General features: G+C 36.6%; 2 protein-coding genes across 2 annotated transcripts; both read right to left on the bottom strand.

Moving 5' to 3' along the window:
* Positions 1-39: 39 nt before the first annotated feature.
* On the bottom strand, positions 40-15,255 carry LOC125828699 (uncharacterized). Its single transcript, XM_049508039.1, has 24 exons — positions 15,016-15,255; positions 14,375-14,435; positions 14,143-14,270; positions 14,004-14,059; positions 13,021-13,096; positions 12,756-12,822; positions 11,882-11,948; positions 11,697-11,763; positions 10,482-10,565; positions 10,367-10,408; positions 6,145-6,300; positions 5,136-5,213; positions 4,506-4,574; positions 4,314-4,379; positions 4,097-4,225; positions 3,967-4,023; positions 3,483-3,572; positions 2,338-2,403; positions 1,601-1,669; positions 1,429-1,533; positions 1,161-1,286; positions 531-589; positions 390-426; positions 40-299 (listed from the first exon to the last, which is right to left on the bottom strand). The coding sequence occupies exons 1-24, from the start codon at positions 15,196-15,198 to the stop codon at positions 156-158; spliced, it is 2,082 nt and encodes a 693-aa protein (XP_049363996.1). The 5' UTR covers positions 15,199-15,255; the 3' UTR covers positions 40-155.
* An 871-nt stretch (positions 15,256-16,126) lies between these two features.
* Positions 16,127-21,937, bottom strand: LOC125828704 (ABC transporter B family member 11-like). The gene is made up of 12 exons (XM_049508043.1): positions 21,510-21,937; positions 20,798-20,852; positions 20,513-20,688; positions 20,208-20,429; positions 19,877-20,115; positions 19,146-19,671; positions 18,769-19,042; positions 17,772-18,628; positions 17,421-17,687; positions 17,081-17,344; positions 16,693-16,986; positions 16,127-16,536 (listed from the first exon to the last, which is right to left on the bottom strand). The coding sequence occupies exons 1-12, from the start codon at positions 21,828-21,830 to the stop codon at positions 16,183-16,185; spliced, it is 3,849 nt and encodes a 1,282-aa protein (XP_049364000.1). The 5' UTR covers positions 21,831-21,937; the 3' UTR covers positions 16,127-16,182.
* Between the last annotated feature and the right edge of the window lie 3,904 nt (positions 21,938-25,841).

Below are 25,841 nucleotides of genomic sequence, written 5' to 3'. Positions count from 1 at the left end.
GCTGCATCTCTAACAGCTCTACATCTATTCAGACAAATATGAGGGAATACACCATACTACTTGCTAAACAGTATCATATACTAGTCGAATATACACATCTCCAATCTCCTCTAATGTGTATAGAGATGGGGGTTTAATATTTGTTCTTGAGTGGCTTAATCACGACAGTGTTTTTTGCTGGGATCCTGAGGTGAGTTATTACAACGCTTTATGAAGGAGTCGAGGGTCTTCTGTTTTGAAGGGCTGCTGTGGGACTGATTAGTCGAAACTTCCAATGATTTCTCCTGGCCATCAAGCATCTGTCATATACAGTTATAGCTTTATTAGCTTAGGGTGTCAGTTTTGTACCTTAAGTATTCAAGCACAAAAAGAATTAAGTAGAAGAATACCTGTCCAAGGTTGTCTAGCTTGCTCTGAACGACATCCCTGTACAAGAGACGTAAACATAGCCATTACACCATAGTTTCTACATTTGGTATCGTCCAGAGTTGAATAAATTGGAAATCTCTACTAGTAACAAGGGAACATACCAAATTATGTCATCAACAGTGTCATTCGCCAGCAGATAACACACATTGACAGAGGAAACCTAGAAAGGAAGTTTGTTAAAAGTTCTGACTCTGGAGTTCTTAGATACTTGGCTCTTCTGATAAATGGACACACAGAGGCACCCATAAACTCAGTAGTTAAACAAAAGCATTGGAATCCAGACAGGTAATACTGAAACACCGCAAATGAATCAGTGTCTTACTTTTTTTTTTATAAAGACAAATGAATCAGTGTCTTGCTGTTTATAATCATTTTATTTTTCTATTTTTGGGTGCATCAAGTGCTAAGGAACCATCAAGAGCTTATGTCAAAGATGAATTTAAGGACTCTGCAAACGAGCACTGTAATGGATGAAGCTGGAGTTGGACATCAATGAGTTTCATTGCCAAGACTGCTTAATCACACACACATTCCTAATATACAAAGCTCAAGTGGAAAGAGAGTCATGGAGAGGGTGATTCTTGAAGTAAAGTAGTGTGGTCAATACTGGCCATTGAATATCTGAGCTTGCAGCAACAGAAACCTAGCCAAGCCAGGCATACTAGCAGATTTGAAAATAATTCAAGCAGAGAAGTCATCCTGAAACAATTATACAACATTCTGTAGCTCACCTGGCCAATTCTGTGAGCTCGATCCTCGGCTTGAATAAGGTCACCTGGTGTCCATGATAATTCTGCAAATATCACTGTGCTTGCTGCTGTTAATGTTAACCCAACTCCCCCAGCTCTGATGGAAAGCTACAATACAATAGTTAAAACAATATTATTTTCCATCCTACATAATCTCACTTTCCAACTGTATTTAAGGATCGATAAGGAAATCATTCCAACAGTAAAATTACGCTGTTTTGACTAATTATAAACAGATTAATGACATTACCACTGCAGCCTTAATTGTTTCTTTTTCCTGAAAATCTGTCACCAAATCTTGTCGTAATGCTGATGGAGTGCTGCCATCAATCCTAATACAACCAACCTTCTTCTTCTGCAAAACAAGGGAATGTTCAAGTAGTCTATAATTCTCAAAATATACTAAAATATGAAAAACTTACAAGTAAATACTCATGTATTGAATCAATCATTGATTGATGATGTGCAAATATCAGGAACTTGCAGTTTGCCTGCATGTTTGAAGAAACCAAGAAGCATAAAAAGAGTATCAAAGTTTATATGAACAAGCAAGAAGTGAGCATATTGGAGAAGATGTGCAACTGCTCTACACACAAAGCATAAATCGTTGTCAGAAAAAAGGACAGTAGCATTTTGCATGTCTGAGCACTCTTTGGTTAAATGATAGAACTGATATGAGGACCTTCCAAGCATTGCTTAACAGCTTGAACCTTGCACTTGACTCGAAAGTAGTTTATATGAGAATTTGTACATTTAGACAAGTCTTAGTTGACCTGTGTTGTCATTAGCCAGGCATCAGATACCTAGAACTCAAGTTGAAACTTAGTTGCTTTGAACTCATTGAGTTACAACAATGCTCCCAATATCCTAATTTATCTATAGGTCATTAGGTTGTGTATCTGGTACTGTAGTTTATTTTCTTCTATCTAACATAAATGCAATAACTTCGAAATTTGAAAGCCAACATTTTCTGATGCTATCTTTCTCTATTGCTCTTCAACATGAGAACAATATATTCCCTTTCCTCGCAGATGATATTGTTTTCTAAACCAACATGATGAAAGATATAAATAAAGAACACTTCAATAGAGAAGTTGGAGATGCTTTCACTTTGTATTCTGAATATCTAGGATGTAGAAGACACAAAAAATCATCTCACCTCAACCATGGTTCCTAGGTAATCCAAAACTGCTGGAATTTTGGCCTCAGCGGAGGCAGTGTAAATCTGCAGCCCACAAGCAAAGTATAGGGGTTAAAACTCTAGTAAAATTTATCAATTCTAGCAATAAAGCAGCCAATCAAGCTTTAGAAAAAAAGAAAATAATCCAAAAAATTGGCAGTGAGCACAATAAGAAACAAGAATGAAATGTCAAATTTCATTATTATAGACCAGCAATGAAAGAAATACGGTGGCCAGGGGATAAGAAATGCATCTTGGGCCAAACTCAACCCCAAAAGCTAGCTCATGAGGTGAGGATTGACACAACAATATAAAGAGACCTTCACATCCCTAATTAGCAGATGAGGGAACTCAACCCCCTTCCCCGCACACCCATGCCTGCCAACTGGAGCATAGATAGTTTAATATGGGGGTCCAACATTGGGCAAACCAAGAATTGGGATGGGTCTAATACCATGTGAACAATTAGAATAAGGTGGAGAAAACTCAGGTTGATTATTCCATCAAGTCATTTGGATTTAAATAGCCAAGTGGACATGTTCTCAGCAAGAAAAGAGAATCAAATACATAAGTAGTTAATTACAGGGAGTAAATCATACTTAATATATTTACAAGATACTAGAAGATTCTAAAGGAATATATTAATAATAGTAGGAATATGGAAGAAGCATTGGTATCTGCTGGCATTGAACATGAATTGTTCAGAAAACAGATCTTTTAATGTTTGGGGGAAGAGAAGTCATAGCTTTTCCTTCGACCTGGTTTTCAACCTCCTAATTGAAATAAGTTGTAGATAAGAAGAGATGCTATGATCTAGGGTCCTCCTTATTTGAATCTTCTACCTACAGGTAAGACATGCATGAGACTAGTCATGGAAATGTGATCCACTAGCCTCATAAGAGGGAAAGCTTCTCAAACCACCTGCACACAGGAGCACTATTCTAACAGCAATTTTTTTTGGAGAAAGGGATACTTTGTGAGTCAATTCTCAAGGATCATGAGACAAAGAGAAGCATATTATGCAGTAAGACCAGATATAATATTTTCAAGAGTCCTTGATATAGTGATCAGCTCTCAAACTGATAAAAGAAATAAATAATCAGGACAGAAGTTTGCAAATGTACCTTACTGATGAGGCTCTTCTCTGCAAACTTGAGAGAATTAGCCTCCTCCTCGGACTGAGCTGATTTACCTTTCCCCTTAATGACCTCTAACTACAGGACACAACATTAGATTAAGTAAATATCTTCCTCAGAAATCAAGGAAAATCAGGTATCATTATTGAAGACAGTTCATTACAATCTTTGGACAGGGAGTATCAGACATCATTTACTTAACTAAATTCCTATCTTTAAATTCAAATTAAGAAAAGGAAGTTTCAGAAATGAGTAATAGAATATTAAGTGTCCTGTTTGAAATACCACAGCAAGTGTTAAGGTATTCACAGTTGAAAAGTCAAAGAGGTTCCGGAAGAATTGAAGTCATTCAACGCATAAACTTAGACGATAAAAGAATGCAGAGGAAACAGCACTTCTGGTTAAAAGCCCATTCAAATTTTAGGGTGGGCAGGGGATACAAAAGTGTAATCACAAAGGTATTCAAGAGTACCTCACGAAATAGAGCATTAACTTGTCTCATCTCCTTCTCCCCCAAGTTTAGGAAAACCTGCAATAAAGTGACAGAGAATGAGATGAAGTCATGCAGCTAGAACCATCACATGTAAGCCTAAAATTTATACATGTTGCCTCCGTTTCTGAGGGAGTTCAGAAAGGACATCCTTTTTTAGTCGTCGAATCATCACTGTTGCTTTGATTAAACTGTGCAGCTCTTCATGATTACTTGCGCCTTGATAAACTCCAAAGATGCCCTAGAATGTTCAGCAAACCTGTTAGAGCACTTCTTAATTATTGTAAGATCTCAGAGGCGGCTTCCGATCCAGGAGAATTTTGACTTACACCCTTGCAATAGCGGTTGCCATATTCGTGCACGTTCTTATATACAGTAGGATGCAAGGCCTCGAGCTGTGAAACCACACAATTTTAGCTCACAAACCCCCAACAAATAGAACTTCAATTTGAAACTCGACTGCCATTATTAACTGTATGCGGAGCCTAATACATAATTGATCATAAAAGCTGAACATATACCTGTTTGAATAGTTCAATTGGCCTTGATAAAGCAGGAGTTCCACTGAGCAATATCACATACTGAGCTTTCTGCAGCAGTCAACATGTAAGTTCATCAGGACCACTCGTACCACTTATACATTTGGTGAAAATGTATGCTCATCAACTTGGATGGGAATATCAAACCAATTTTGTTTTGCAAGTTTGTTATTCAAGATCCATTTGTCCATGGTCCAACTGATACTTTTTGTTTCTTTTCTTTTCTTGTTCATTTCGATGTATTCTATACTGGAGAAAGCTTTAGACAAAGTCACAAAGGAAGAGCTTGTGTGGAATTCTCTGCTGTAAATTGTATCTTGAAATATTATTGCATACAGTTCAGGGTGGTGCACCAGACTAATTGATGTGTGCCTCTTTTCACAAGTGATATATCCATTTACTTTCTGTTTAAATGGATGAAGTTAACACTAAGAAGTATCAAGAGATGCCTCCATGTAGTGATATGGCCGTCTACATTTTTTCTTTTTTTTCTGAAAAGTAATACTTCCATTGACTTACCGTTAGATAAGAACTCAATATAGACCAACTCCCACCCCCTGAACACAGAGAAAATGCATGCAGACCATTTCTTTATAAAAGAAAGGAAAAGACCTGTAATAAGGGAAGGGAAGCACTGGTTCTTTTTGCTTGGGCATTTTTCAAGAAGTGTGATTCATCTGCTATAACAACCTGAATAAACAAATCATCACGGATAACAATCATTAAGTAGCATGAAAATGCAACCGTGACATCCAACACAATGAACTTACCCTAAACAAAATAATCAAGAGCATAGATAAGTATCAATATCCAAACATTGAAGATCTTAAACATTGTATTGAAGTAACAGTATGGGACCAGTAAGCCTCTTGTATTTACTATCTGTTAAGAAAATGGGTCCAGGGTCTAATTCAACTCCAAAAGCTAGCTCATGAGGTGATAACTGGCCAAGACCATACAAGGTGACAACAATCCACTTCCACTATCAATGTGGGATAACACCCCCTGCATGCCTCGAGCTGAACAATAACCCATTTCCTCCATCATGAGGGATACTTGACACTAATTATTTTCCAATTGTCTTTTTGATAGCTCAAAAAATTTAAAAGTTGTTAATATAAAAGTATAAAAGCAGCACATGAAAGTGAACCAATTAAGTGTTGCCACTGAAGCAGTAAAAGTGTATCCAAGCAAATAAGAATAGAATGAATTCCAGATAACAAAAAGGTTCTTTGATTTCCTGGATAGGGTTCTACAGCCCATCAAAAAGTCATCTATCATTTCCTCTAAGTAGTCCACCCAACATAACAAGGAGCGACCTCAAACAAAATTCATCGAGCCTTAACTTAGTAAAATGAAATGGCAATTTATGTCAACTGCATTGCAATCGTTATATAATAAAAGGGTATCCAAACAAGTAAGAATGGAACAAAATCCAGATAACTCAATGGTCCCTTTAGTTTTCTGTCTTGTTATATCACTTACAAGAAATAGACAAACACATATAGATCCATGCATCAAGGTCTATCAAAAGATGAGTTACGAAGGATTCAGATTGTTCAGGTATAAGAAGGTTGAATATAGCTGATGCCAAACCTTGTATATAATGTACTGCACTTACCTTAAATGTTGATGCCATAAGTAAATCTTGAAGCTTAGGTACAATGTCATATGATACTATGTTGAACACACCATCAAGGTGAATGGACTTCTTAGTGTTTGAAGGAACTATTTTAAATCCTCCCTTATTTGAACCGCTGCATTGAGATAAAACTACCTATATATAAAATAGAAGAAAAAAAATTAATTATCAGGGGACTGGAAATGCAACAAGCTTGTAATATTACAGTAAATGCACTTCTAGTGGCATTAACACTTTGCAGGTTCCATTGCATGGAAATGTAAAAATGTTAATCAACTCATACTAACCTAGTGCCTGAATAGCAACAAAAAGCCTCTCATAATCCACATCAAAGTAGGCTGGGTAACAGAATGAGATTATGGTGATGAATTAAGCGTGCAAAGTAGTCCATCAGAAACTTTTGCACCACAGAAACATCAAAAAATTTCCCCTTAGAAATTAGTTTCTTTACATATATAACAATATGGTAGACAAAGAAGATAGGGTGCAATAAATGTTTCTTTTAGAGGGAAAAGTAGTATTTTCAATCCAATTTGTTGAATGAACTTAAAAGACTAGAAGGCAGCTTCTGCCTTAAAAGAGATTTGTCAATAGAAAAGATTGCTCTTAATACCAAATGAAGAAAGCATCTATGCCAATCATCTACACTAGTACGGACCTGGTGTGTGCACCAAAAAGAAACTAAAAACATGAGGTTGTTCCTCAAGTATAGAATGACATTCTCAACCCCATCAAATGTTCTCCTAGTCCTCTCTTTCCAAATCAGCCACATAAAGGCTAAAGGAGCAACAAGTGGCTAGGCGAGAAGCATAAAACCCATTGCTAATATGCTGAGGCAACTGAGGTTTCTAATAGGAAATGCTTTTATACCATGTAGAAAATCTGAAGGGTAAAAAGAATAAAGAGAACAAATTTTGTGTACTGTAAAACTTGATTTCATGAATACAAGGAAATACTCATTTAATTGGATGGTGAAGCAATCAAAGATCCGAAGTTAATAAAAAAAGAAATCATAGACTTCTACCAGAAGCTATATTCTGAAACTGAGACTTGGAGACCCTCTGGTGGCTGCAGGGAAGGGCACAAAATTTCTGAAGAAGACAATAGGATGCTACAGGGGGAATTTGAGAACCAAGAGATATGGGAGTGTGTAAAGCTTTGTGCTGGAGACAAAGCTCCTGGTCCAGATGGTTACACCATGGCCTTCTATGCCCACTGTTGGGAGGTTGTTGGAGAGGAAGTCATTGCTGCAGTAAAAAATTTCTATGAGAGAGGTTTCTTTGAGAAAAGCTTCAACTCCACCTATGTGGCATTAATTCCCAAAAAGATGGGTGCAAAAAAACTCACAGATTTTAGACCCATTAGCTTAATTGGCAGTGTGTATAAAATAATCTCTAAGGTGCTTACTGAGAGGCTTAAAAAGGTTATGAACAAGCTAGTGGACACACAACAACTTGCTTTCATTAAAGGAAGACAGATCATGGATGCTATTTTGATGGCTAATGAATGTGTGGATTCTAGGATTAGAAGCAAGGTGCCAGGCATTCTATGCAAGCTGGACATTCAGAAAGCATATGACCATCTCAACTGGAATTTTTTGCTGGAGACCTTATCCAAAAGAGGTTTTGGTGGTAGATGGGTGAGATGGATAAAGTTTTGCATCAGTACTGTGAAATATTCTATTCTAATCAATGGCTCTCCTACAGGTTTCTTCTCTTCACAGAGAGGATTAAGACAAGGAGACCCTCTGTCTCCTTTCTTATTCATTATAGCTATGGAGGGACTCAATGATATGTTGAAGATTGCTCAAGAGAAACTATGGTTGAGGGGCTTCACAGTATCAAATAGGGTGGGTTGTGACATGGAGATTACACACTTACAATATGCTGATGATACTCTGGTTTTCTGTGATGCCAACAGAAACCAACTGATGGTTCTCAGAGTCATATTCGTGCTATTTGAAGCCTATTTGAAGCCATATCAGGACTACATATCAATTGGGAAAAAAGCTTCCTATACCCAGTGAATGAGGTCATCAATCTAACCTCTCTGGCTGGTACACTTGGGGGGAGGACTGGCGAATTACCAACTGTATATTTGGGCATGCCACTAGGAGCAGAAAGCAAGTCTTCAGGAATCTGGAATGAGGTGGTCGAGAAGTGTGAAAGAAGATTGGTGAGCTGGAAGAGTCAATATCTCTCCTTTGGCGGGAGACTCACTCTCATCAATAGTGTTCTTGACTCCATGCCTACCTACATGATGTCTATCTTTCCTATCCCAGATGGGGTCATTAACAGACTTGATGCAATAAGGAGGAATTTCCTATGGGAAGGAAACAGTGACACTAAGAAATTCCACTTGGTTAAGTGGGATAAATTGATTGGGAGCAAACAAAAAGGAGGTCTTGGGGTAAGGAATTTGAAGATTCAGAACCAAAGCCTTATGATGAAATGGCTATGGAGACTAGCTTCCAGTGAACATGCACTATGGAAAGAACTTATCAAGCAGAAGTATGAAATGGAGGACCACTGGTCTACCAAAATGGTCACTAGTACTTATGGAACTAGCATCTGGAGGGCCATCAGAAATTTCTGGCCAAAATTAAGAGAAAATTGCAGCATTAAAATTGGAAATGGCATGAAGGTCTCTTTCTGGGAGGACAGCTGGTTAGAACAAGGCTCTCTAAAAACCCTCTTCCCAGATATCTACATTCTGAACCAGCAACAAAAAGACATTGTGGCAGAAGTTTGGTCAAATCAGGGATGGAATTTGAGTTTTAGAAGGCCCCTAAATGATTGGGAGATCCAAAGACTAGTAGATTTCTTTGGAATCCTTGAACAATTCAAAGGAACTTCTACCTCCCAAGATGGATTGTTTTGGAATCATAACTGCAACGGAAATTTTAGTGTGAAGGAAGCTTACAAAAAGTTCAACTCTTTCACCCATCAGGTTACTGGCTGGCCATGGAAACTTATCTGGAAAGTTAAAATACCTCCTAAAGTGTCCTGCTTCACTTGGCTACTAGCAAAGCAGGCTGTTTTGACTCAGGAGAACCTCATGAAAAGGGGTATCCACCTGAGCCCTAGGTGTTTCCTGTGTGGAGAAGAGGCTGAAACAGTCAATCACCTCTTTCTTCACTGTAGGATCACTAATATTTTGTGGAGCATTTTCATCAATTGGAAGGACCTTTTTTGGGTGATGCCAAGAAATATTGTCCAGGCCCTGAAGATATGGAGTAGCTTTGCCTACATTTCTGGTCATAAAGAAAGATGGAAGATCATCCCCACCTGTATCTGGTGGTCTGTGTGGAAAGAGAGGAACCTCAGATGCTTCCAGAACAAAAGTAACAGCATCCAGAAGATGAAGTTGAATTGCTTGGTTTTATTTCATTTTTGGTGTAAACAGGAGTATATGGAAGATCTAGAATCAGTAATGAATGCTTTAGGCACCTTGTAATTTTTGTTTATTTAGGATTGAAGATCTTCCTGATACTCTCCTTTTATTTGTAATTAGTAAACCTGTAACAAGTTGTGGCAGGTTGGTTTTTTTGGAATATAATACAAGACTGTTACCTTCTCAAAAAAAATAACGCGGAAACACAACAAATGAAACCATATTAATTAGGTTGACCAACACTATTTTTTAAGATTGGCACCTTATTGCTGTCCTTGACTTTCAGTTATCCTTAACATTTTATGTTTTTTGTTTCATTTTCTTGTTATTACAACTTCTCCATAATTTATCAACCAATTAATCATATCTGAAGAAAGTTTTGACATTTAAAACATAAGAACAAGAAATTCCAATGATTTAACATCCTTAAGTATTCACCACGGCATGAATTATCACAAAACTTGCTGCAATATACTAAATATTTATACCACCAAATTAAACTAATTCATTATATACATCTTTTTTCCTTGTGTAACAACAAAAATGTGAAATTTTTACTTGAAATGAAATTGAGGATATCTAGGAACTCGAGTGAACTCTTTCATGAGAAAACAAGGATTGTGTAGAGCTAAATTTTGAAGTACACCTAACTTCCCAGATTGAATTGTAAAGACTAATGCAGGCAACATGATACTAAATGCATTTGTGAAAATCATTATATTTAGATCTCAAGATAATTGATAAGTATAAAACATCAAACAACTCACTCCATCTTCACAAAAATAGTAAAAAAGGTATTGAACCATACAAGTATTTCCGATGACGGAATGTTCATCCACTGTTGAATCATCTGCATTAAAGCACCAAAGACGGTGATAATAAGGCAAAACTACTGATAATTTACAAATATTAACTTGACTTACCGAAGCCCAGTGAAGCCGTAAGGCAGATGGAGCAAGAACAAGAACTGGCCATGATTCACGGACACATGAAACCACAGCGATAGCCTGCAATGTAAGCAGAAATTCAGCATGTACGATATACAGAGATAGGGTAACCAAAGATGCATGTCAAAGAGAATTCTGATTATAGGAACTTGATTATACAAATATGTCATACTTTTGGTCTTATGTGTATCAGTTATGGATTGAGGAATATAAACACATGCTAGCTGAAAATCAAAACTACCTATGTCAAATATAGTTGTGATTTGAAAGAAACAAAAATAATCTTCTGCCAAGGCATATTTAGGTAGTATATAGTAACAGCATAGTTTCTTATTCTCCAATGTGTATCACTATTTGTTGCTTCATTTACTTTGAATCTTGCTAATTTGCTATCATATTTCTTGCAACCATGCTTTGAATGCTCCTCTTTGAGCTGAGGGTCTATCCAAAACAACCTCCCTGCCCCCCCAAAGGTAGGGGTAAGGTCTGCGTACTTCCTACCACCCCAGTCCCTACTCTTGGGATTATACTGGGTTTCTTTGTTGCTGTTGTTTAGCTGTTGTGAGTTAGATCTAGTCATTTGGATGCAGCAATGGCATCTCGAGGTATCTCTTATGGTTAGATAAAAGTAATGCGAGTGCTCATACAGATGTCAGGAAACGAGTAACACCATTTCTCCACGGGGATCAAATATCAACTAGTTATGCGAAATAATTTAAGCAACCAACCCAAAACCTTAAGGCAATGGATGCAAGGCCCAAGACCTTTACAAACCCTTTGGAAGCCCTTACACAATTCAAACACTTCAGTGCTTACGACCTCATTTTGGGGTTTACACATGAACTTCAATATGGCTTTCAGGTGTGAGAATGGGCTTACCAAAGGTTGGCTCTGCTACTATGTGAAAGAATTTGAATGTCTAATCCAATTTTAAAAGGCAAGGACAGGGTCTGTTAGAAACCTCCATACAATCCATAAGGGAATTTTAATAACTCAGCAAGCTATCAAGCTAGAACTTAGGACATAAAGTAGGACATCATAGGAAAAAACAACTCCATATCAAATATAGTAAAAGGCTGCAACCTAAATGAATAGTCAATACAAACTTGATATTGTCGTTATATGAAAATATCATCATGTAGCAGGTAAATGACTATAAACTAACATCTTTGACATAGTTTTAGCCACAACCTGAAGAGTCTTTCCAAGTCCCATCTCATCAGCCAACAGGATACGCCCTCCATGTTGTAATGCAAATCTAAATAGGAAAACGTTAGCCTTCCGTTTCTAGTCAAAGAACAACATGCCCTTTCTCTCGGTCATATTGACAAATAGAGGGAAAAACTCGAAAACTTTAAAAGAGTTGTATAACATACCTAACCCCTTCACGTTGAAAAGGCAAAAGCTTTGTTTCAATACTATTTGGAATAAATTCATAATGATCTGGTAAAAAAAGAGGAATTGAATAAGCATACTAAGCTAGACGAACTGTCCTTCTATACAAAATGAATATTTTAGTGATATATAAAAGCAGGTGTTACATAGACGAGGATAAGATGTCCTTCTATAAAATTCTAGGAAACAAGAGCGTAATAAAAAAATATGCTAACATGACCCTTCCAATATGAACTGTATAAGATCTAATAAGGATGTTTATGAAGGTCTAAGGATATTCCACTAGTTGCCTTCAGCATTTGATTACATATTCAGATTCTTTCACATGGAATCATGATCAACCTGTGCCAAGTCAATTCTCACTCTCATAAGTCTACATTGAAGTTCACTTGTGAACCCAGAAATCATTTTATACTTGCAGAAGTGAGTTGAGTTACAACTTGACCTAAATGGATTGGGATTCCAAAGGTGCTTAAAGATCTTGAGAAACTCAACCATTACCTTAATGTTTTGGATTGGATGCTCAACTTCTTTCACAATATATACCATCAGAAGGAATGTCTTATAGGTATTGAGAGCAATGCATTTAGCAAACCAACATCAAATACATGGGCCTAAAATGAAACAAGAACCAGCATACAAGAATTTATTTAAGGTGGTGTTGAACCAGTTGTTCAACCTGTGCATCGTCTAATTCTTGAATTTACTCTCCCTATTCTGATCAGTAATCTCATCGCAAACACTAGAAGAAAGATGGTGCAATTTCTGTTATTTCTTTGCTAATCTGTTTAATGATAAGCATCACCATGGAATCTTCATGGTAGTAATCAAGCAGAGTAGCAGTGATAATTTTACCACGAAGGTCAGGCATCACAGAAGCAGCAGCAATGGCACGTTGCACCAGAGGATCTAAATTCTCCAACTTGCATGTAAAAGATGAACCAAACATTAGCTTGCTTGAATGAGGAGCGAAAAAGGATTTAGGATATTTAAGTTCCAGCTTCTATGGGAAGAAAAATATGCACAAGGTCCACCGAAGCTAACTCCTAATAGTTTTGTAGTCTCATCTGAAGTTGGGAAACTGTAATTCCGGGAGACCAAAAGGATTTGAAATCCTTACCTCTAGATTGGAGCCAGAAATTTCATGGAGAACTTTTTCTGCTACAGACAACGATGACAAAGGAAACATCCACAACCTGCAACAATTAAGAGGCAGTCACTACATTTAAATTTCGAAATTATCCCTGCAAAACATGATTTAAGATTCTTGGCCAACCCACATTCTAACATGGATAACACCAGAACAACAACATCCCCAGTGTAATCTCACAAGTGGGGTATGGGGAGGGTAGGATGCACGCAAACCTTACCCCAACCAATAGACCCTCGGCTCAAAAGAAGTGTAATCATAACAGGATAGAAAGGAAAATAACAACAACAAATAGAAAGATAAACAAAACAATCGAAGTAACAGTTAGTAGTAAAATTGAAGAAAAAAATACCATGCAAATACAAGGTAAGACTACTGAATAAGAAAAAGATGAGAAAAGGAGGCTAGCTCCCTGCCTCTCCCTCAGGATTCAGGAAAGTACTAAAACACACAACTACCTGCTACCCTTCTACCCTAATCCTCGACCTACAAACTTAACAAATATTGATTGTGTTAAGGATGGAGCTATTCAAGAGATGGGAGAGTAGTACTTCCCAGAAAACAAATATTCTTTATCCTTTCCTCCTTTTTTACAATTCTGATTGCAAATATACTTGGACATCCACAATAAGGCAGTTTAAAGTCACAAGAAAAAAGAATAAAATGAAAATGTATTTGCTATCAGTTTGTGTACTTGGGTGGAATCGCAGAAAACATTGCTTTTTGTTCTTTTAGACTTTAAATTCCCATATCTCCTCTTTATCGGGGTTTATTGGAAATGAGGATTCATTTTGCTGACCCTAACTAGTTTGGTAGTGTTGTTGTCATGGCGTTGGGGGGTGGGGGGTGGGGGGGTTGTGTACCAGCAGTTCTGTTGCCTGCCTAGACCTATTTGTAAGGAAAAGCAAGACTGAGGGCAGAGGGAAGCATAACAAAGAAAAGGACAAGAATACCTCTCTTTTGCACTCCAACTAGCTTTAGGGATTTTACGGCAAGCTTCAACAAGTATCTGGTAGAAAATAAGGTCCACATTGTTTCAAAAAACCAAAAAGAAACTCTTCAACAAAATAATGCAAGTAGGCCAATAGCTACCTGGTCATATGAAAACTTTGCTGCAATATTTCCACTCGCATGAAGAAAAAATTTAACCGAGCGTTTTTCTGTTAGCTGTTTCACGTGATTGTCATTATGAGGCCCAGAATTTCCAACAGAGTTTTTCCCTTTAATTATTTGTCGGGGGGTTTTGGAGGACAGGCATACAGGAGTCAGGAAGATTGGAAAATCAGATATAAGCACCTTAAGATGGAAAATGCAAGAAACTCACCAGAGACCTTATCATATCCTGACGAAGGTCTTATTATAGGTGCAGCAGAGAACACATCTTCCTGCAGCAGAACCCAATAAGCTAATAATTTAGTTACTTATCAGAAAAAGCCTAATACTTTAGCTCAAGTTGCACCAGCACATAAATACAGTTACATAACATGGATGCCAAAGTTGCTAAATTCTTCAAAGATGCCACAAAAACACACTAAAACATGCAAATATCCGTAACCTAATGTGTCAAACAATCTACACTTTCAATCTAAAACCTTAAGAACATAGGTCGAAATAATCCAAAAACATACCCAATGTAACCCCAAAGTGGGATCTAAGGAGGGTTAAGTATATGCAGACCTTACCCCTCCAACAGAGTTAAAGAGGTTGTTTCCCATAAACCCACTGCTCAAAGAAAAGCATATCAAAGCAAATCGAAAAACTAAATAACGAAATTGAAGAAATCACAGCAAAATACTACAGAAACCATAATAAACCATTCTAAACAAAAAAAAAAGGAACAATAATTACAACAAAATAGTGTAATAATCGAACTACAAAATACAATAAGACACTAACAGAAATCAAACAAAAGTTGAAAAATACCAAATGGGTATCACCGAAAACATGAGTAGAAATGAAACTGACCCTTTTATATGAAACCCCAGAACCATTACCATCTCCTTGAAGGCGAGACGAAACAGTTGATTGCAAACAGGAACTCGTCGTAGCAGAAGAAGAAGATGCATTTCGCTCAGCAATTTGCCTTAGGGCATCTCTTTCAAGTTTATCCAATTCCTCTGCACTCAATTCCCAATCATCAAAATCCATTTTTTCCTTCTTCTTCTCCAAAACTCCAATTTTTTGAATTTCAAGAACTGCTGCCGGTTTTTTTTTCAAATTTTGGGGGTTTTGCTGTAGATATTTGTCCTGTTTTTTCTTGTTGAGTTTTCAACCAAATTTGCCCCATAAGTTTGAGGGTAGGTCTCATTTCATCCTTATACTATTAGTTTGAGCATTTATTGTCCACTTAACGACGACTAAACCGAATGTACGAAGCTAAAGTTCTTTCCAATTTTTCGCCTTCTAGTTTAGTAGTTTTTGGATTAGCTTTCGTGTTTTTCATTATACGTCTTTATTGAGAAAGACCTAGCCCTATACTATTAGTTTGAGCATTTACTATCCTTTAAGTTTGGTAAAATTGAGCATATTTTATCCACTTAACGACGACTAAACGGAATGCACGAAGCTAAAGTTCTATTCGTTTTTTCGCCTTCTAGTCCACAATTGTCGGATTAACTTTTGAGTTTTTTATTATACGTCTTTATTGAGAAAGATCTAGATATAAATTTATAGTTGTCGTGATGGTGCAACTGAATATTGATATGAAATATTGAGTATATAAGAATTGAATAATAAACAATTATTTTAAATATTTACGACCAAGAAGTATTGAATTTTCTTTCAAATAGGTAGGTCCTCATAGGTCAAAAGAAAATGTAGGTTGAAATGTTGATACGCCTCTATTATATTGAATTTATCAGATAGTCCCCAATAATAATTGCTCAATGTGATACTTGAAGGACATAGTTCGACCTAACTTCTAAATTAGATGGAACGTACACTACTATTATAAACAAAAACAAAGAAGAACATGTACTACTTCATAGTTTGTCTCCATGTGACTTGTAGGTCACGAGTTCAAGCCGTAGAATCAGTCACTGCCACCACATCATATACATTGGTTTGCTGCCCTTTCTGGAACTTGTGTGAATGCGGGATGTTTTGTGCACCGAGCAGCTCCTTATATGTACACTACTTCATAGTGCTAGCAGACTTTGATACTAGAGAAGCATAAATACCATTTTGTCTATTAACCAAAGTTTCATGATTTCCTTTCTCCACAATCACTCCATCTTTGATTACAACAATAACATCAGCTCCTTTAATTGTGGACAATCTATGAGCCACCACAACTGTTGTTCTGCCTGATCTAACTCTATCAAGTGCATCTTGAACTACTTTTTCAGACTCGGAGTCAAGCGCACTTGTGGCCTCATCTAGTAGTAGTATCTTTGGACATTTCACAATAGCTCTTGCAATTGCAACTCTTTGTTTCTGTCCACCAGATAGTTGTATGCCCCTTTCACCAACTACTGTTTCATAGCCCTGCACATTAAGTCTATGTTACATGATGATTCTTTATCTGTCTGACATACTTGTGTAGATTTTAGGTCCGTCTGCAAATTCTAGAAAATGTTGAGCTTAACTGAAGAAGTAAGGATTTATATAGTCGATCCCAACTTGTTTGGAACTGAGGCATACCTGTTGTAAGCCACTGATGAAGTTGTGAGCATTTGCTAACTCAGCAGCAGCTAATATTTCTGCTTCTGTGGCATCACTTTCTTTTCCATATGCTATATTGGCTCTGATTGTGTCATTGAACAATATAGGCTCCTGGCTTACTAGTCCCATTTGCTCTCTCAACCATTTCACATTCAGTTTTTGAATTTCAAGTCCATCTAATGTGATTAGGCCTGAATCGGGATCGTAAAATCTTTGCAACAAGGAAATAACTGTTGATTTTCCGCTCCCACTTTCTCCCACCAGAGCAACCGTCTAACATAAAAGATAACATCTTTTCATCACAATTGTTGTCAAATCGCGTAACAAGACTGGAAAATGGTTCTATGAATAATGCATTAGAATTTACCTCACCAGAGCTAATGGATAGGCATAGATCTTTTAGGACTTGAGCCTCAGGTCGACTTGGATAATTGAAACTGACATGTTGAAACTCAATGTTTCCCTTCACATTGTCCAATATCATTCCTGAGTTATTGTTCGAGTCTATCTTGGATTGTCGGTCAAGAAGTGCAAAGATTGAAGATGCACCAGTTTTGGCTTTGGAGGAGTCGGGAGCAAGGCCACCTGATTGAGAAATCGCGGTAGCTGTCAAGCTAAGACCATAGAAAACCTGAAATTCAGAAGTAGGAAAGTTAATGACAAAGAGAGACTTGACATAAGTTTTATCTTTAGCTCTCGAGCCTTACCCGAAAAACCTCAGCAAATGTGACCGTACCGGACTCAGTCAATAGAGCACCAGCATAAAAACTGGCAGCATACACAGAGTAAAAGCAGAACATTGAAAAACCAAAACCTGCAGCACTCAATAGCCCTTCTTTTATTCCCGCTCTAACTGGACCTTCACATTTTCTTTTGTACAATTGCACCACCTTCTCTTCAGCAGAGAAAGATGCCACTGTTCTGATACCTCCAACCGCTTCATGCGCAACTCGACTTGCATCATCATATAGTTTCTACAAGAAAACTTTACTTGCATAAGCACTGAGTGCTAATTTTACTTAAAACATTTTGTTAGAAAACAGAAGTTTGGAGCTAACCTTAACATCAGCGCCACCACCATTAGTGTATTTCAAGCGCAGATATCCATGTAGTCCAATTAGAGGCACCATAACTATCATTATGAGTGTCATTTGCCAGCTTGCTTCAAGTCCAATAACTAAACCAGCTACAGCTGTTGAAGTGTTCTCAACAAGCAAAGCAAGTGACTCTCCAAGCATACCTCGGACAGATGCTGCATCTGTAGATAGTCGGGAGCCAATTGCACCAATCGAGTTCTCCTTTCTGTCGAACCAACTAATCTCCATGTAAACTAATTGCTCGAAGCACATTAAGCGAATTCTCTTGATTAACTTACATCCTGCTACAGCGAAAAAGAACGTCCTCAAGGGTTTTGCTAGTAAAGATGTCAATCCTAGACCAAGAAATAACAATGACCAAAATCCTGAATGCTTTCTGAGTTCATGAGCTGGCTCATAGAAAGTCTTAATAACATAAGAAAGAAGCACCCCGAAAATTGGTAATATTAGAGCATTGACCACTGCAGCTATGCAACCAAGTAATAATTCTGGAAGCTCTGGTCTGGTCATTAAGGCCAAGCGATAAAACGTGTTATCTTTATCCTTCCTCATTATAACTGTTGAATTAGGATCATGACATTCACCAACTGCTTTCTCTGCTGCACTAACTGAAAAGGATACCGGATGATGGCTGATATTCTCAACTTCCGATGAGTGCCTACTTGCTGATCGTGTCACAGGAATCTGCTGATTTGTGATTATCTCTTCACTATCCAGTTCATTTGATTCTTGCTCTCCTGAATATTTGCTAAGTTCTTGCAACTGTATAAGCTGAACATATGCTCCTTCCTTTTTTCTCATTAGTTCCAAGTGGGAACCTAAAAGTTTGGAAGGTATAAGAAATCAGCATTCTAAAAAAAAGACGAGATTCGCCAATAAACAAACATACATGCATTTCTGTTGTCTTCTTTATCATCTGCAATCCAATTTGCTGGAAAATATTGTATATTTGACACACCTTTTTCGATGATCTTTCCCTCCTGAAGTACAGCTATTGCATCTGCATTCTTTACTGTACTCAAGCGATGTGCAACGATTACTGTAGTTCGGTTGATCATGACACTATCCAATGTATCTTGAACAATCCTCTCAGATTCTGCATCAAGAGCACTTGTAGCTTCATCCAGAAGTAGAATTTTGGGTTCCTTCAGTATAGCTCTTGCAATAGCAATTCTTTGCTTTTGGCCTCCAGATAACTGACTTCCGTGATCGCCAACTCTGGTATCTAGTCCCTGAATTAGAAGGAATAATGGCAAAAAATATTTTTTATAAGCTATTGAGAAGAACTTTAGATAGCTATAACTTGATGGAAATCAAAATAAAACAACTCTAGACCTGAGGTAATTTATCAATGAATTTGGATGCATTGGCAAGTCGAACTGCATCTTTAATTTCTTCAAGTGTTGCATCATCCTTCCCGTAGGCAATATTATCCTTTATCGTTGAACCAAACAGCACAGGTTCCTGGCTAACAAGGCCAATTTTTCCCCTGATCCACCTAAGCTGAAATTCTTTGATATTTATACCATCAATCAGAACTTCACCAGCCTGTGGATCATAGAACCTCACTATTAGACTGATCACAGTCGATTTTCCACTTCCACTTCGTCCTACTAGAGCTGTCGTTGTTCCCTTAGGTATGGACACAGAGAAACCAACAAATATGCTCTCTTGTGGTCTTGCAGGATAACAGAAATGAACATTCTTAAGTTCAATGTCACCACTAATGTCAACAAGTTTCCGTCCTTTCATATCATAAGGATCTATGACCGGCTTTCTGTTTATCGTCTGAAACATTTTAAACGCTGCAGCCTTTCCAGCAGCAAACGAATGCAAGCATGGAGATGCCTGTCCTAAAGTACTGCAATTACAAGGAAAACAAAGAACAAAAGACCAATAATAAGCAGATATAATTTAGAAAAGTAAGGCTTAGTATATATATCAGTGTCATCAATACATGTTCTGTAACTTATTGGTTTGTATACCATATCTGTCAGTGTAGCCTCCGGCCCGTCTTATGGGTGAGAGAAACTAAACGTACAAAGAAAATCCAGAATAGAACTTACAAGGAGCCGGTCAGTGTAGCCATCATGACATTCATCACATCTCCTCCAGTATAGTTGTGTTCCAAAATCATTTTTGCACCATACCATATTGCTAAAGCATAACTTGAATAGAAAACAAAAAAGAAAACACCCATACTGATCCCTGAAACCAAACCTTCTTGTACACCAGAATAGTAAGCTTTGTTCAGAGAATTGTAATATTCAGAAATAGCTCTTCTCTCCCCAGTATACGATGCAACCTGCACGACCGATAACACAACTTAGTGAATGAAAACTTTTGCCAACAGTTGAAAATTGAAAAAAAAAAGCGTCTTTTTCCAATTCTTCATACAGTTCTAATTGAGCTTATTGTCTGTTCAACCACAGTTGCAGCTTCTGAATAAGCAGTCTGTGCACGCGATGCTAGTTTCGTCAGAAGGATAGTCAAGACAGCAGAAGATAGGACAAGTGGAGGAATCGAAGATGACAAGACCAACGCCAGACGCCACCCCTTAATAAAAGCTATTACTAATCCTCCAAGGAATGTTGCTAATATCTGGATAAATTTTCCAACCTGCAGTTTAATGTGAATGCAGGCTAAGTCTTCTAGATATATCAAATGGTAATGATACACATAGGCCTGTCTTGAAGAAATACCTTTTCGCCAATGGCATCTTGAATAGTAAGAGTATCACTAGACAGTCTTTCGATAATGACACCAGTGTTAGTCTCCTGATCGAAAAATCCAATATCTTGTCTTAAGACAGTTTTCAGGTATAAACATCTGATTCGAGCAGCCTGCCTTTCCCCCGTGACCGTCCAGCAAGTCACCTCTGAAAAGATGCTAATATGAGTACTCAGTTTTCTTGGTCTTAAAGAGATACTACTTTAACAATGCCATGAAAACAGAAGCAGTTATATCGTCATGACAAGTATACGTACGTGCAAATGTAGCAAGACCTGAACCCAGAGCCAGATAAATGAATTTAAGGCTAACCTGAAAAAATAGGACAGAAAAGCAAGCATTAAAATGAAATTTGTCCATTCATCAGAACTTCTTCAGCTTAAAACCCCCGTATCAATTCATGACAGATGGATTGATATGGGGATTTTAAGATGGCAAGCTTCCGAAGAAGGGTGCATATAACACCTTAGGCAAATCCAATATCAGAAGGGGAAAGGAAAGTGAAGTTCTATATAAGACCAAATACAAATGTTCTGGTACAAGCACTTTTAGGCTCAATGTGGCGTCACCAAGGGACAAATCCGCAAGGTATCCTTACATGTCATGAACTCAAGATGTCACAAATATGGTATCAAAGTTAGACTCCTATTATGGTGGGGAAAAACTAGGATGCTATATCCTTAAGGGGGTATATGATGCCGAATGAGGACGGGTCGAGAAGAGGATTGGCAAGCTTCTGAAGAAAGGGAACAGAATAACACCTTAGGTAAATCACACATCGGAAATGAAATGAAAAGTGAAGTGTTATATGAGGCAGAGGACAAGTAAACATGGTACGAGCAACTTTGGACTCGACATGTCATAGCCTAAGGGACAAAACGACCATACATTCCTAGAATTTGGACTATGACAGATAGATCATCAAGAAAACATAACCAGAATAGCATTCTATTGGAAAATTCATTGTACCTTAGAAACTTCACCAACAACTTTTTCGTTATCCACGGTCATTCCAAAGGAATCAACTATCTCTCCAAAAAAAACAGCCATCATCGAAAAACTAATTCCACTACCAACAGCTGCGATCGAACCAATAATCATCAATGCATGATCTATTGTATCAGCAAAAGATAACAACTTATAGTATGGAACTTCAGCAGCAGCAGCAGCCACTTTCTGTTTCTCTGTCTTGTCCTGTACTCGTGCACAATTTGAGCCATCTGAGGATACTATAACTTTATTTTCCATGTTATCGATGCCTCGTTGAGTAGCATTCTCTTCTTCCATCATCCTACTTCAACCTGAATCTCCAACTATCAGCTTATTACTAGCAATATGATCAGAAAAGAACATAACTTCAGTAATATGGTCAATAGCTAATAACAATAAAAATATCCATCTGAGGCAACATGTTGAGCATAATAACAAGAAAATAAAGATTTTGAAAACAGCTAATAATTAGGATTATTTTGACTGTGTCAAATGAAAAAAATGCATACAATTGAAAAATGAATCAACTCCAACTACTTGCTACTCTTGCAGTTGAAGACTATGTTGCTCGGACTCTTCAGAAATGTTGATAGGTGTGTGTCGGATCCTCCAAAAAATAATGCATTTTTGGTTAAAACTTGTCTTTTGCACAATTATCACATACAAAACCATGGTTAAAACGTCTTTATTTTAAGGGGGAAAAGGTCTGATATACCTCTCAAAGTTTGTGATTTAGGGTTGATACACCCTCGTTACGCTTACCATTACCCAAATAATAAATTTTGTATAGTACAGTAAAAATATATTTGTCATAGTTCATCCAATAGATGACACTTCCTCTTTCAAACATATTAAAATGATTCATGTTGTAAATAAAAAACTAAATTACTTTAAGAATATCTCTTTTCTTAATTATTTCTTTAGACTGAAAGTGAGATCCAAACAATGGTTAATTGAAGGTAAAAGAAGAAATGTTATTATCACATCATGTGTTGAGCACTATTAACAATCATTACTATCAACTATAATTATGTATCGTCAATTATCACTAATCTATCAGTCAACACCTCTGTAATTATGTATCGTCAACCATCACTATTAGTCACCACCACAGTTATTATGTATCACCAACCATTACTATCAACTATTATGATATATCGTCAACCATCCCTATCTGTCGTGATTATATTAGCTTGCTTGTTTTTTCTTCTCGTGGATCCCACTTTTTCCACCAATTGAGCTTAATAAAAGTCAAACATAGAAATTAAAAAATAAACCTTTTACCTTAAAATTCGAACATAAAAACAAGAAGTGCGGCAAAATTATAATAATTTTTTGATAATATTTTTTAACAAGGAACCTAGTAATAAATAGCTAGTTGTGCACCCAATACACGCCACATGTGTTTTCTTCGTTATCGTTAAACAAAAATACCTTAAAATTCAAACTTGTAATGTACGCCTAACATCTAACATGTATAACATAACACCAGTTACATGTTGTATCATTACCATAGAACTAAAACCTCGAAGGTCAAACCGGTGATCACATGCACTTAACACATGTCATGTGTTGCGTTCTTATTGAATCATAATACGCAAAGTTTAAACTAAAATCGTGTGTTGCATCCTTATTAAGTGTCCGTTTGGATTGACTTATTTTAGGTGCTTTTAAACCAAAATAGTTTTTAAGCAGTTTTGAAGTGTTTGGGTAAAATAACAAAAATAAGTCAAAAGCTATAAGTTAGAAATCCTAACTTATGGCTAATCCTAACTTATGGCTTTTGGCTTATAAGTCATAAGCCAAAAGCCAATCGCCCTTGTACTAAACTAAAATCCTAGAAAAAATAATTGAATTAATATTATATTAAGCTATAGAAAGTCAAATTAAATAATTATAAAATTATAATTGGTTAGTTTAATTAGTTATAACTTTGATAATTGGACTCATCAACTTTACGTCAACGTCATGTGCCCAAATTAATGAACTTCACATGGAAGGGGCCATCAATGGAGCGTGAATGCCATGTGCACAAACACTTCTAATCAAATTTTTTTTTTTAAAAAGAAAAAGAGGATGGGGTGTGGGGTGGGAGTAGGGTGGGGGTGCATTGTTTTCTTGAGTCGATAATTTATTGGAAACAACATATCTATCTTACGAAAGTAGGCATAGATTTACGTGTACACCGTCCTTCCTCAACTCCATTATGAGACTATATTGAGTATGTTATTGTTATTATTATATAACGCGTTATATTAAAAAAGGGATCAAAACATATATTTTTATCCATTTAAAGTATAATGCGTTGAGTCAATATATCACAAGAACCAAACTCAAAATTTATGAATAGTTAAAGCACCAAAAATGCTACTGCCTCCGTTTCAATTTATATGACATTGTTCGAATTTCGATAGTCAAACAATTTGTAAATTTGGACATGAAATCTCTAATTTTTTTGAAATAAAATTTACATATTTGAAAGTTACGTAACAAGTACTATAAGTCACAATAATTAATAATTCAAGATGTATGAAAACATTATGATTAGAAAAACCTTATTTGAATATCGAAATTCGAAAAGTGTGAAGTAAATTTGAATGGAGGAAACATTTTTAAAAAAATGAAAAAGAGATTACATAATGAAACAGAGCTATTCTCACGGATCTTGCCTGCCTTTCATGGGAAATAATATCTTTACTTTAAAACAAATACTGTATTCTATCTATATGTGACACGTACATTCTATATAAACCAACCAATTTTTGTGTTCTTAGCCAATAGAAATTTAAATATATCACATAGAATAAGATCATATAGTAAAACACAAAAAATATTTTCACGATTTCATGGCAACTTATCATCGTGATGGAAAATCTAATTCATGGGTTCGAACAATCACATCTCCTTTCAGAAAGGCTCGAACTTTATTCAATCAAGAATCATCGAGGGATAAGAAGTCGCATCAAGAAGGTACGTACGTACGTACATTTAGATGTGAACATGTTGATTCTATATGCTGGATTTATCTTTGTTTATTAGCGATTCGTTGGTTTTGTGAGTTCAATTGACTCAGACATGTGCGAATAGCTATGTTGATACGTAAAATCATAGTCATTATGATCGTGCTAACTTTAAATTCTCGATCCACCTGTTCAGGGCCGGAGAACCACATAGTAAATTTGCAAGTGGAAGTAATGGCTTGTCCATATGAAGATGTTCAAGTGATGTGGTCAATTTTAGACAAGTCAAACCCAAGAACTTGAACTTGTTTTTTTAATTGGATAAGCTATCAAGAATCAAGCAATTTATGTACATAGTTGCTAGTTGTCTTGAAGTGGAGCTTCAGAGTATCCGTAAAGTTGTCGTTGTACGATCTATAGTTCAGGGGTTCAAATCGTGGAAGCTGATGCGGCCCTTTTTCAGAACTTTCTGTAAATACAGAATGTTCTGTGTACTGAACTACTTTTTTTTTAGTTGCTAGTTGTCTTGTGGATGTGGTGGCCATACTCTTTGACACCCAAAAGCAAGATTTGGAAAATTTGTTAATGCTTCTTAGTTTGGTTAGGTAGAAAAAACAAGTGACAAATTGGTTGTTATTCAAGTTATAGACTTGTTTTTTATGCCAATTTGTTTGTTTTTTTAGTTCAATCCCCATGATCATTAAATATCATGGAGAGATTTCAACTGTATTTGGAATTGTATTGTAATTTTACATTAAAGGGTTGTTTGGTTCACAAACAAATTATGCAGTAATTGTTTGTGTGATGAAATAGTAATGATATGGTTATTATGATGTGGTCAAATAATGAAGAAATTATTATGTAATGATTAATAATATTTGGAGATATTATCATAATAGACATTCTTATTTTCATATTTTATTATTCGCATAAACTAAATATATAAATTCTCCCATAACTTAACACGACTAAACTATCATTTTTTGCGACTTTCACATTCCAACTATTAGTTGTTCCCTTTTCCTATATGAACTATCACTATCTATATATCAAAACACATCCCGAAGTTGATTAGGCCAACCATGAGTTGTTCCTTATTCTCCTTGAACTATCATCATTTACTCAACTAGGTGTGTTTGAACACATAAATGGTGATAGTTCAGGTACGAAAATGGACCAACTAGATATAATTCAAGTAGAAAAAGGAAACAACTAATAGTTGGTGTGAAATTCGCGAAAAAATAATAGTTCAGATGTATCTTAAACCATTATCTCCGTTGTTTTAGTTAAGTTTCTCTAAATTGGAAAACCAAAGCCAAACTTGAAGTACAAAGGAATCAAAGTTCTCATC

This window comes from Solanum verrucosum, unplaced genomic scaffold (assembly GCF_900185275.1).
Source record: "Solanum verrucosum unplaced genomic scaffold, falcon-dt-bn FXZP01000273.1, whole genome shotgun sequence".
Lineage (NCBI taxonomy): Eukaryota > Viridiplantae > Streptophyta > Magnoliopsida > Solanales > Solanaceae > Solanum > Solanum verrucosum.
The sequence above is the reverse complement of the archived record's forward strand: the minus strand, read 5'-3'. Positions and strand labels throughout refer to the sequence as shown.

What these genes read in the sequence shown, in the direction of transcription:
- LOC125828699 (XM_049508039.1), bottom strand. Translation starts at nt 15,198, where the DNA reads ATGGATTTTGATGATTGGGAATTGAGTGCAGAGGAATTGGATAAACTT. An exon ending in TGTGATGCCTGACCTTCGTG is followed by an intron (nt 11,949 to 12,755) that starts GTAAAATTATCA and finishes TTTTTTTACCAG; the next exon opens with ATCATTATGAATTTATTCCA. An exon ending in CTTCCCTTCCCTTATTACAG is followed by an intron (nt 4,575 to 5,135) that starts GTCTTTTCCTTT and finishes TGACTGCTGCAG; the next exon opens with AAAGCTCAGTATGTGATATT.
- LOC125828704 (XM_049508043.1), bottom strand. Translation starts at nt 21,830, where the DNA reads ATGATGGAAGAAGAGAATGCTACTCAACGAGGCATCGATAACATGGAA. An exon ending in AAGATGCCATTGGCGAAAAG is followed by an intron (nt 20,430 to 20,512) that starts GTATTTCTTCAA and finishes ATTAAACTGCAG; the next exon opens with GTTGGAAAATTTATCCAGAT. An exon ending in TCATCAGTGGCTTACAACAG is followed by an intron (nt 16,537 to 16,692) that starts GTATGCCTCAGT and finishes CTTAATGTGCAG; the next exon opens with GGCTATGAAACAGTAGTTGG.